The 12,269-nt window shown below is 47.9% G+C and overlaps 4 protein-coding genes across 4 annotated transcripts; 1 reads left to right on the top strand and 3 right to left on the bottom strand.

Annotated features, from left to right (window-relative positions):
• Positions 1–266: 266 nt before the first annotated feature.
• On the bottom strand, positions 267–882 carry M438DRAFT_351455 (uncharacterized protein; the record flags this gene model as incomplete). The annotated part of the gene is made up of 2 exons (XM_029906716.1): positions 267–677; positions 712–882. The coding sequence occupies 2 exons, from the start codon at positions 880–882 to the stop codon at positions 267–269; spliced, it is 582 nt and encodes a 193-aa protein (XP_029764336.1).
• A 1,826-nt stretch (positions 883–2,708) lies between these two features.
• Positions 2,709–4,380, top strand: M438DRAFT_371138 (uncharacterized protein; the record flags this gene model as incomplete). Its single annotated transcript, XM_029908237.1, has 5 exons — positions 2,709–2,739; positions 3,152–3,327; positions 3,430–3,687; positions 3,743–3,978; positions 4,257–4,380. 5 exons carry the CDS (start codon positions 2,709–2,711, stop codon positions 4,378–4,380), a joined length of 825 nt encoding a protein of 274 aa, XP_029764337.1.
• A 257-nt stretch (positions 4,381–4,637) lies between these two features.
• M438DRAFT_393907 (cellulase) lies at positions 4,638–9,402 on the bottom strand (the record flags this gene model as incomplete). The annotated part of the gene is made up of 2 exons (XM_029909136.1): positions 4,638–4,979; positions 8,320–9,402. The coding sequence occupies 2 exons, from the start codon at positions 9,400–9,402 to the stop codon at positions 4,638–4,640; spliced, it is 1,425 nt and encodes a 474-aa protein (XP_029764338.1).
• Positions 9,403–9,907: 505 nt separating this feature from the next.
• On the bottom strand, positions 9,908–10,853 carry M438DRAFT_261796 (uncharacterized protein; the record flags this gene model as incomplete). Its single annotated transcript, XM_029899785.1, has 4 exons — positions 9,908–10,002; positions 10,054–10,525; positions 10,579–10,683; positions 10,746–10,853. Coding segments are annotated over 4 exons (780 nt in total), but the record flags the coding sequence as incomplete, so codon positions are not given.
• Between the last annotated feature and the right edge of the window lie 1,416 nt (positions 10,854–12,269).

Here is a 12,269-nt window from a genome sequence, read left to right on the forward strand (position 1 = left end):
GAGACTTTGTGTCTAGCGACTTAGAAAGTTGCTAACACGGCCCTTAGAATCGCTGGCATCAGCGGAAGGTGCACCGCGACCTGCGAACTGCCACCAGAGCGTCCAGGGATCCTTCCGCGAGGGAGGAGTTCTTCTTGGCTGGCTTGACTGCCAGTACGGATGTGGTGGCGCATAAGACTGAAAGGTGGACGGAGATTGCCAGTTGTCTTGGAGCGCACGACTCTGTTGTCTGTGAGGCTGAAGTTACTAAAAGAGCGACTAAGCCGTCAGATCCCGCCAGAGGACTCCCCATGGGCAATAAGTGCTTCGTCCGAAGGGCGCTCTCCACATGAGAGACGTGCCTCAGATAGAGGGGGTGAGATCGGCTGGTTGTGGTCCTCTTGACGTTGGTTTCGAACAGGAGAACCGGAATCATCATGATCAAAGACAGTCGAGTCATCACGGGCAGCATCGGAGCCAAAGCGGTTAGGACTCTCGGATTGAGACTCTGCGTAGCCGGTAGATCTCGTGGTACGCCCGGACCGGGCTCGGACATTGAGACGGCCAGAGCGACGTGAGCTTGACCGCCTCGAAGGAGAACCAAGCCGCGAGATGCCAGCTCCTTGTGCAAAGAGGTTGACGGAAGCGCCATCGTTGAGAGACAGAGTGGGATTACTCTCCAGGGCGTGCTGCTGCGACTGCGACCACAGCGACTACTGGGGGATCTGGTACAACGGTATCATCTGCCATGTCGACTGGATCGTCCTCCAGCGTATCGAGTTCTGCTTCGGGCTCTTCGTCCGCGAGCTCATCTGCGGCTGGCATCACCACTACATCATCATCTGGCTCGGGAACAGCTGCTGGTGCGACATCTTCTCCGACAAGCACTGGTGGTGCTGCCATGATGCCTATGGGTGCCTGGAACGCCTTGGTTGCTGGTGAAGTTGTCCTTGCCGCAGCCGCCTTGTAGAGGTATATTTGCCTCCAAGCTGGTTGATCTGCGATATTTTGAACCTTGTCGAGATGTCCAGCACTAGAAGCATGCAACTCAATTCATTCAGCAGCTGATGCTTTGTTGTTTTTGGCAGCTGACAGCGTATCCTGCTCTTCGCAAAACGCCATGATGTCAAGCGATGTCTGAAATGGTCCCGCGGACTCTTGGTGGAGCTGTCCTGTGGTGTTGAGAGAACACACAGTCTACCATTGTCCGTGTCGGTTTGGCCAATTGTGAGTTTCCTCTGGTATCGCTCTTGTCATGTTGTCAGAGCTGGATGGCCAAGTGTCTTGGAGCGGTGTTGCTTTCGTATTCACTGCATCTGGTCACGAGCAGAATGCAAATAACCCAATGTTGTTTGTTCTTCTCGAGCTGGGAAGCATATTCTTGACGCGCAGAAGTGCCCTACAACTCAGCTAATATTGCGCTACGCAGAACAGAAGCTGTATGCGCAGCGCCCACAAACCGAGTGACCTGATCAGAAAGTCTATGCTGAGTTTTCCTATGATTAGCTGTCCCTGCAGCAATGTCGTCGCTTTGCAGTCGGTATGGTGGTGTTCACTGTACAAAGATACTGTAAATTACCGAATGCTGGACCTGCTGCTCCAGTCCGTCAGGCGACAGCATCTCGCACCAAGTACATATACATGTGTACCTCCCCAGCTGAGAATGGTAAGCGCTATGCTGCCCTTCTGAATCCAGCAGTGGACCTTTGACCAAAAGGAGAACGGTCTCGCCGGCGCCTGCGCACTTTGTTGACTATGCCGTGTCTCACAAAGGTACGAAAAGATGGCTGGCTGGAGGTTCGGAGAAAAAGACGAAGGAGGGTCGGCAAGTGATGATTTATTGGTTTTGGTAATCCTTCGCGTGTATACGTACCCCGGAAAGTCTCCTTGCCTTTTGCGGGCGACTAGGATTGGGTTTGGGGGTACTCTTGGCGGTACTCCGCACCAAGCTCCTTCTGCTCTCGAGTACCGCATCTTCTGACCTCCTGCCGTCCTTCATACGAGACGAGGATGATGCTGACTGGACTAGTACGCCTATTGAGCTGCCTTTGACGACTCGATCCAAAGGCCAGCCATGGCAGGAGCTTTCGACCAGCTTGGATTGCATGCAGTTGCGCTTCGACCTCAACACGTGCTTCAATACTGCCAAGTCAGAGGTGACTTTGAGTGTATGCACGTAATCGATAGAGCACTGCGGAGTCCTTGACCACCACATCGACATCATGTCATAGCTCAGCTCTGATGACAGCTCGAAGGAAGATCAAATATAGCATACAGGTGGAGCTTGGGAAGGTGGGGAAGTGGAGGATTGCTGCTGGCAACTGCATCTCGACCAACAAGAACAACTCTATCGCCAAGACGAGGAGCGAAATAGAAACCTACCACCAATGATTACTGGTTCAGCCCTAACTCTGGCGTCTTGAGAGCATTTCAGCTCGGTCTCGCCATACTGCCATCGCTTCCATACCGAGTACGTCTGTACGGTAGTCGCGAGCAGGTGTTTGGGCACAGGACATCGCATTGGAGACTATCGAATACCACCGCGGCAATATTCAGCTGAGCTCCGACCATGGTATGTGGTCTGAGTATGGAGTCTTCGCTGGAGTCTGGATGACCAAGGAAGAAATATAAAAGATGGCCTCTCTCCCTGTCATGATAGAGCATCCAGCAACAACACCTCCACACCACAATCAGCCAAACCACCTCGAGAATCTTTGATTCGCATCAACATGCACTACTCCGCTCTCATCGCCGGTCTCAGTGTGGATGTTAAATGGCATGGAATAGTTAGAATATTGGAATATTCCACTCAAAACTAGTAGAATATTCTACTCTATTGGCATGGAATAGAATCAGCAATTCGAGTAGAATATTCCAAATTCCAACCGGTCAGGGTAGCTACGACAGCATAAGTTAGTAATCCGATATGCAAAGCTTGTCATTAGCTGATCTCATCTTATCTGATCGATTAGATGAGATAAGATGTCTTGGCGCATGCTTACTAAGCTTGTAAGGACAGGGTCGCTTGCCTTGCAACAATGTTATGAAATCGGAATGATTCCATAAAAAAGTTGGCATAGAATAGAATAATTAGTCAGCTAGGTGGAATGGCATGGAATAGAGGCCAGATTCCAAAGATTCCATGTAACATCCACACTGGCCGGTCTTGTAGCACTCGCTGTAGCCAATCCTACTCCTCAAGTCTTCGATGCCTCTGAGCTGTCTGACATCGAGCCCGCTGCACCAGTTGACGTTCCACTTGGAGCTGGAAGTCAGACTCTTCCTTTGAACATCGATGCCATCGTTGACAGTGCCTATGCCGATGTCCTGGCCGATCCTTCTCCAGACGTTGATGCCAGTTTGCCCGCCGCTATCTCGAAGAGATCCCTTAAGCGTAGCCTCATGGCCCGTGGAACAGACCCTTGTTACGGTCAGGCCTACCAGCCTTAGGGCTACGGTCCTGCGGTCTCCCCCGACACTGCCGACGCCTTCACGAGCTCTGATGCTCTGTCATGGGCTGCTAAATCGGCTTCGACCCCTGGAGGTTATTACCAGGTTTTCCAGGACTACAAGGCATCTGTCAGTACCTCTGGTTACAGAGGCTACAAGACCTACCAATCCTACGACGTTGCCAAAGCGGCCAATGATTGCAGAGCTATCAAGGGATGCAAGAGCTTCAACATCTTCTTCGAACGTGACCCCCTGCAGGTATGTCTAATGTATTTGCTCAATCGATTAAGACATACTAATTACGGAACCCTAGGACCCCAGTGCTACGTGCACTCCTGGCTCTACTAACGTCATTAAGGCCTCCTTCTGGAGTGTGCCTCTGAGCAAGCCCGTCGCAACCAACAAGGGCCAATACCGCAACAAATTCCAAGTCGTCATCGCCGGCTCAAACGCCTATAATCTTATCGATTGTGCTCCGGAGATCCCAGATTGGACCAAGGAGATCTACAATGGTTGCACCATCAACGCTCCAGCCACTTCCTGTGACAAGTCTTACAGTGGAACTCCCAATGACGCCTACCTCACCATGTCGACTTTCTCGGGCGATTTCGTCCCCGAGCGGTGCCAAAGCGCCTGTGATGCCGTGACTGATGGTGACTCCTCGAAGTCGAAGCCTTGCAACTTTGTCACTTCTTGGGCTTATCTGCTGGACGGTGTGTACCAGTATCAAGTCTGCGCTTTCTACGAGCGCTACTTTGCTCCCAGCTACTGGTATGTTCTTGACCCCCTAAAGAGAATTACATCCTGATGGCTAACCTATCATTCAGCACCAACACGGGCGGACAGACTGTGAATGGCAAGAAGGACTCTGTCGGCTACTCGTATTCCTACACCCGCACCAAGGACAACGGTGTCGACTACTGCCCTATCAAAGGAGCCAAGACTCTGTGATATGCTCCGAACACAATGTCTGGCACTCGAAAGAGGTCTGATCTTGATGGTTCCGCGGGGGTTGTCTCTGTTTGTTCTGGTTCGCTTCGCACTTTCTGATAGTCATTGTTGCTTCCTATGATCTTTGCAGATTTGCTTTTCTGTCTCTCGGTGTGTTTCTCAAGTAGCTTGAAATTGGATTGCCTGGTGTTTAAAACATGATTACTCCCTCTTCTCGTGATCTTGACTTACGCAATACAACAAATACAAGCCGCGGTTTACTTCTGCGCCCTCGATTTCGCCGCGTCTTCCTGCAGAATCTCCGTCAACGTGTCCCTAGTAACACAGTTCTCAAATTTGAAACTCTGCGCCAATCCGTCCAACTCTTGCTCACTTTTCCCCTTGAAAAGTTCCGCAAATTCCATACCCAAATACTCACTCAACAAACACTCTCTGATGATTCGTTCGAATTGTCTGTCAAATGACCAATGATCCGGATACTTGATCCCCTGCAAATGCTCCGGAACCATGGCTTTTAAATCCCGCAAAAAGGGGTCATACGTCTCGGAAACACCGGATTTGTCCACCACGCCCCAGAAATCAAGACCGAGGCGTTGTTTCTTGGGTCCTGTTTACTTCGGCTCAAATTCGCTCATGTACAGGTGGATATGAGGCTTGTTTTTTGAACATAAGTTCATGTACCGTAGGCGTTTACTTTAGAGTACAAATCTAGTGTATTTAGGTGTATATCTGCCGTATTTGTACTTTTATTCGAATGTCCCTAGTCGCGTGTACTTCGGTGTTAAAATGCCCTCGGGTATCGTCGGATAGCTGTTAAACATGGCCTCGGCATGCTTTAGAAGCAGTATTTAACCGTATACGTTATGTTTATAGGGGGGGGTGTACTTAAGGGCTATTCTCGGTAGGTGTTCGCCGTCTATCTTAAGTTATCGGTATGCCTATAGATCTAAGGCATGTCGTCGTCGCTACGTACGCTAGTGTATTCTTCTACATCGTTAGTATCGTTATTCTCTCTAAGGCCATAAAGGACTAGCGACCTAGCACCTGCACCCTATACCTAGAAAAATTCGTAGGATTAGCAAGGACGACTAACCTATACGAGTTAAACCCTACGGAGTGCCGGAATTTACTACGTATAGAGCAGCATAACTTCTAAGGTCTTATAGAGCTTCTAAAGGACTACGGACTAAGTGAGAAACGACTAGTGTTAGTAAGGGAACAAGTCGTAATATTTCTATACATCTGCGCGTAGGACTTAACTTACTAAATAGCCGCTAATTACTTCTAATACTCGACTCGAACTACTTTAAAGAGCTTCTACGTAGTGCTCGAGGTATTAGTATTACTACACTCGGAGGTAGTTAAGTTTGTTAATAATAAACTAGAGAAGATTTCTTAGCTAAAGTTTAGAGCATTTCGAGGTGCTATCGGTGCTATAGATAGGTCGTTATTCTATGCCCGCGTGCCCTACTTAAATTAAGAGGTATAGCAAATAAGGAAGTAGACTATCTATTAAAATGTCCTAATCTTAGTAGACTTTAATGGTCGGTTTACCTACGTAATGGCCGGATTTAAAGGGTTAGCGCACGATAGTAAGGTCTTCGAGGAAGCGTATCGACGAGGGTTTAAACCGTCAAAACCTTAGCAGTTCTTACTTAGTAACTCTAGATACGCACTATTATTAGTTGTTCTAATACCTTATCGTAATACTAGGTATTACCTATATAAATAGGGTAGTAATAAACCGCGTACTAAGGAAGAACTGTATAACTTAAGACATTCGAGTCTTCGAGCTATCGTTAAGATAGTACTTAGTCGATTTAAGAGGAAGTAGAAGATTATGCGTAAGGCACCTAAGTACTCTATTAATACGCAGATCATGCTAATCTATGCCTTAACGGCGGTGTCGAACTTCCTAATAGATGCTAAGGACGGTGTCGTCGACTATAAGAGTAGTGATAAGGAATTAGAGGTTAATAGCGACTTAGACGAAGATAATAGAATTGCGCCTATTAAAGTTTAAGAGCAGCTATATAGTAATGCCGCAAAGAGAGAGGTAAAGGCACGTCGAGACTATATTACGTAGGCGTGCTAGGACTAATATATAGAAGAAATAAGAAGGAGAGGTACGATATAAAGTAATAGGTTAGCTAGCCCTTAGAAAGAATTATATTAGCGATTTAACTAGAGGAATTGGCTAAATAATTTCTATTAGGTCTAAAGCTCCCTACCTAATACATTAACTAATCTTCGACTAAATTTTTCGTTAATCTACGTCCTCTCCCTCTAGTTCTTTAAACCTTAGATCTTTAATGCTTAAGAACAGTTCCTCGACATCTATATTATCGTTTTCTATAGGTAGCGAGGGCACATAGCTGCGCGGCGCTTCCTACGCATAAATCTTAGGAACCGGACCATTACCTCGAGGCCCTACTTTACCGGTTTTCGACATAGTACTATTTAGTTCCTCCTTACTTAGATACTCGGCCTCGTATAGCTAATATTTAACCTAGAGATGGCGCATCTTATTACTCTTAAAGTTAATAAAAGTTCTCGCTATTAACTTAACCTCTAACTAACGATAGATGTATAGCTACTATAGCGCATTAGGCGCAGGTATACGGTAGTCATAACTAGACGACATCTACGCCTAGATGGCTTAAGCCTTATCTTAAGGATGCTTAGTTCTACTCGGTAAGGGCGATTTAACTAGTAATCTAATAGCCTCGTTTAGATCTTAGGAAAATCTACCGATTTTCTCGACGGCGGCATTAAGCGCGCTCTTTAGCCTCTTCTTCGAAGGCGCACTAGTAGCAGTTCTATTACAATAACGACGAGTTCCTTACTCTACTTAAGGAGTACGTGCCTCTAGCGGACTACTTTGCTAAGTCGACTAAGTTAGTCCGGCCTTACCGTCTTCGAGCTCCTTAAGTTAAGCATTACGAGCGGCCTTATTAGCCTCGCGAATAGCCCTTCGAGCCTCTCGCCGAGTAGCTCTTCCTATAAGATTATTATCGTCGGTATCGACATCTATATCGTTAACACGATAGGTAAGTCCTTTAACCCTAGAGCTCTAAGTATTGTCTAAATCGCTGTTTCTAACATCGCTAGTTATATCGGTCTCCCCCTCCTCTTACGTCGCTTTATTATCCTCCTCGTCTTCGTTATTAGTAAGCTTCTCGCCTCGGTGTTTCTACTTAAGTCGTTCTCGAAGTTCGATAGTAGTAGTAGTATAGGAGCCTATCGTAATGTTGTTACCCTAGAGCCTCTTACATAAGTCTTTATAAGGCATACTACTACGGCGGAAAAGAGGACTAGACTTAGGGTAAGCTTTCTTATACTCCTTAGTAGCCTCGCGGCCGAGGTTAAAGGCGCTATTAGCTAGTCGCGTAATGCTAGAGTAGCCGATTAGCTTCTTATGCTCCTTAAATAGAGCTCGTAGTACGCCCTTCTTCGAACGACATTGCTAACTATTAACGACGACGTCGTATACCTCCTTAATCCTCTAGATCGCGAAGTTCTATACTAGCGTCTTATGTCCTCTACTTCTGCTATTAGCGTCGACTTTACCCTAGATTAGAGCTTCGAGCAGAGTCTCCTCTTAAGTATAGGTCTAACTATAAGGAGGGGCACGAGGTTAGCGAGGCATAGTATTAATGAATGCGATATACTCAAGGGTGCGAATCTGCCTAGAGTTTTAGCTATACCTACTAACAAAAGTACGGGACTTAGGAGGACACGGAATACACGTCATTTCTAGCATATTAGACTAAATAAGCGACCCTACTGATGTACAAGTAGACTAATTTAAATAAGGACCCCCTCTAAACATGCATTTAAAAGTACGCTAACTTCGAAGTAAACAGGACCTTAGCCACGAACGCCGTAATGAGCTGCATATACGCAGAGTTTCTAGACACATGCACCATACCCTGATACCCGATCTTTATACAACCAAATCGTCCAATGAATTTGCGATTCGGCGTAAATTTTCAACTGCTCTTTGAGCACGCCGAAGCGAGAGATGTTTGTCTTGTCGGCTTCGGGGTCTGCGGAAGGATCGGCGTAGACGGGTCCGAATTCGCCATTCCACAAAGGTACGTTGTGCGTGCGTGAGAACTCCGCTTTGCGGTTGAATTGGCGGCGGAGTTTGGAGTTTTGTTCTAGGGTGTTGGTATAGGGGTCTTGGCCTGGGATGGGGAAGCCGAGGTTTGCGTAGTCGTGGCAGGCGTAGACGGTGTTTGGCATGATTGTTGTGAAGTGGCTGAAATCCATGGCGTAGGTGTTGCCGTCGACCCAGAGGATGTGGTCAGGATCGACTTTTCTGATTGCCTTTTCGATGCGGTCGTACCAGTTGATAAGGCGAGTGTGTTTGGGATCTGCGGGCTCGTTAAGAGGATTGTAGCCGGCGATGACTGGATTTCCGACGTAGTGTTTGGCCAGAGCGACCCAGAGGTCTATCATTTGATCTTGGAAGACTTTGAATTCCCAGAACAAGGCCTTGCCCATACCACTGTCGGAATGCCAGTCCTGGTTCTGCCCACCAGGGACAGCGTGAAGATCAAGAATAACGTAAAGATTGTGCCTGCCACAGATATCCACAATGTTATCCAGCAACTTGAAACCAGAGTCTTTAATAACAGTCGGGTTGTCGTCGTCAATAAAATGGCGATAGTTGAATGGCACTCGGATACAGTTCAGTCCAAGGCTCTGGAAGTATGCGGCATCTGCATCGGTAAAGAAATAATGAATCAGACGGTCGAAGAAGAATTGTGCCTTTTCTTTGCCCAAAACTTCAGCCATTGCAGCTCTGTGTTCGTGTTCATGGCCAGGATATCCAGTAATGAAATTCTCGAAGTTCATATGACCACCAAGACCTGCACCCTTCAAAATGATTCTTGAACCTGAAGCATCAACAATATCTGCACCGTCAACATGCAGCATATTACACGGTGGGTTGGTGAATTGACCAGAAGATGTCTGCTCCGTAGTCTGCGATTGAGGTTCAGCGTGAGGAGCCATCTTGAGATTGTAGATTTGAAAGATCAGTAGAGAATATCATCAAAGGCAGAGGTGCAGGCACATCATATATGCTTCTTGAATAGCATAATTGGCTTTATCAAGATAGCGTGTCTTGGAACCATTGCCCGCTATGACTTTAGCCGCGAGATGGATTAACCCAGCCATGTGCGGGAGTTTGGGCTGCCCCGCACCAGGACATCGGCTCGGCATGGGTATTCAAACATTAGCATCATGGTAACCCGGTTCGGCGTCTGTGGAATATCGTCGATAGACATTTCCAAAAAAAGATCGCTTGTCCGTGTCAAGCCATCCCGGATGAAGAAGTGATCTCGACAACATCGCCTCTGGGAGAGTGGATGGTTTTGAGGTCAATCGTGTTGAAGGTAAAACTTGCCAACGTATCAGGATCGCGATCTCTTGTTGGCCTGGCTGATGGGATAGATTCGGATGGGTAATCAAGCTCAGATTTACCAGAGCATGTTTGCGACTTGATGCCGACGAATAGAGCGATGACAAGCGGCTTGATTGCGGGTGCGCAGCCGGCGAATATGCCAAGCGCAATCTCAATGCAACAGCAAAGAGTTGCCATACCTAGACCCCCTTGTCAAGTGTTAGAAGCTGTAGGTGATTCAGACATCAAACAAAACTCACAAACACGGTCATGATTCGCGTTCCAGTACGGCGTGAAAGGGAGTCGACAAAGTGTAGCAATCGATGCCAGTAGGCCCAAGCTCAGCAACATCCATGCCATAATCTTCTTCTTTCGTTGCATTCGGGTGTTCCAGAAGATCATGGCTGGGATGATGACACAGATCAAGTCGGAGATGAAGATGACCGCGGTCAAAACGTAGACCAAGCTCCGAAGGACTGTACCACTGAAGCAAGACCCTTCCTTCGGGTACTCTGGGAAGTTGTAAAAGTGTCGCCAATTAGTGCGATATGGCCGACAGACTGTCATCAGTCCCACAAGACAAGCTGCAGTCATGAACGTGTTGAACCCGATCATGATGTAGATGGCTTGTCGCATCTGTTTTGCAGTGGCGAATCTGAGCAGCGTCAAGCAAAGGCTGCCTTTTAAAACTCCAAGTGTGAAAATGTAGAGAAGATCGAAAAAGCTGAAGTGCTATAGACAAAAGTCAGCTTCCAGCGCGCAACGGAGCGGAGAGGTGTGTCTACCATTGTCGCTGTGATGATTTGATCCGGGTCCAACCTGTAATCTCTGACACCGAGCCCTTCAGAGACTGACAAGAGAGCAAACGCCGCGCATGGTATGAACAGCAGCTGGCAGGTCGTCAGTAGAGGGTGATGCTTCAGTGCTGTAGTTGACTTGCCTCAGTCAAGACCATCATCCAGTCATCTAGCTGAAAGCAACGCCTCTTCCATCTCCCGACACTTCTGAGGATGACCGCTACCAAAGACAAGATTAAGCAACTCAAGATCGTGCGAAACAGCCAGAGGTTGACTGCTTGACGCATGTTGAGCGTGATGCAGAGACGGGCAAGGACAGTATCAATGCTTTCAGTCGGCCTTCATGACAGACGAAGACCAGGAGGTACCTACCTGGCTGACGTAGCTATGTGTGATCGAGACCGTAGTTCGCTGATACCGTTGACAAAAGCGTTGGAAACGGAATGACCTACAAGAACAGGCCCCTCACAAGGAAACGCTTGTGGGACACGTACGAGGCTTGATACTTGACGAAGACTTCGCCTAACCATGATATATTGTTCTGCCAACCAAAATCGGTTGCGCTCGATATCGGAGACACGCAAAGAGCGACAAAAGCGATGTCAGTGATTTGTGGACACCAGAGAGCATATTGTGCTGAGAAATACCAGGTATTGACAAGATGCGGGGCTTGCCAAGACCTACCGGAGCAGAAACCTTCATCCGAAAGTTTCTCCTCTGGGCGTTTACCAACTTAACGCCATTGGCTACGATGCGCCTTCGATGCTATGTAGAATAGCCAACGACTTTAATAAACGATGACAGTCGTACGGCGACAACGTAACTGTGTAAAGCTCATCGTCCCGCAAAGTCAATCCAGCAGGAACGACTTCTGTCAGGGATACTATAGAGTGCAGAGTGGTACTTTTCTGAATCGACGACACAACGAACTTGCAGTACACACCTCTGTGTGGGCCTTTGGTCAAATTCTGACAGATCATATGCAGCCACAGGTACTTTAAGCAGCGACTGCTTTGACTTCAACGTCCAACATCAACTTGCAACGGATCTAGGTCCCGGACGGTGGGTTCTGTGACCATTTATTCGCCATCACCAGTATGGTATGCACTGCGTGAGCAAGCTCTATCGACCACGTCCGGCGGCCAAAACTTCCTCGCGTCTTCACGACCTCCTGATTGTTGGCTTCAAGACATGAGAAGAACAGATACTTTTGGTCACGCTTGCGATTGAGGCACTGGCCAGCAATCACAAGACAGGATCTAGGAAAGGGCATCTGTCTCATGCTTGCTTGCTTCCACTACTCCCCAAGCAATATGGCTTACAATTCTGTTTGCTTCTCTTAGGCATTACAGGCCACATCCTCGTGCCTCGTGTCACTATTGATTCTCGCAACAAGCAAGCCGAGACCGCGGAGAGCGATGATAGCATGGTAGGTTCCGGTTCTCCATTGCTTGATTGAAGACAGTGTCATACTTGTGCATCGCGATGGGTAGCTTTTCCTCTGTGGCCCAATTGAGTAGGCGGAGCAGCGTGCTCCGTGACCAGTTTGGAGTAGATGTGGAGACCCGACCATCTCCCCACAATTCTTCCGGCGGGGGTCGGCAGACATCACCTCAACCACTGCGATTTTGCCAGCAAGGAGCATGCCGCGGCTCGAGTCCATGCTATATGCTTTCAGG

Source organism: Aureobasidium pullulans (genome assembly GCF_000721785.1).
Source record: "Aureobasidium pullulans EXF-150 unplaced genomic scaffold scaffold_2, whole genome shotgun sequence".
In the NCBI taxonomy this organism is placed as follows: Eukaryota; Fungi; Ascomycota; class Dothideomycetes; order Dothideales; family Saccotheciaceae; genus Aureobasidium; species Aureobasidium pullulans.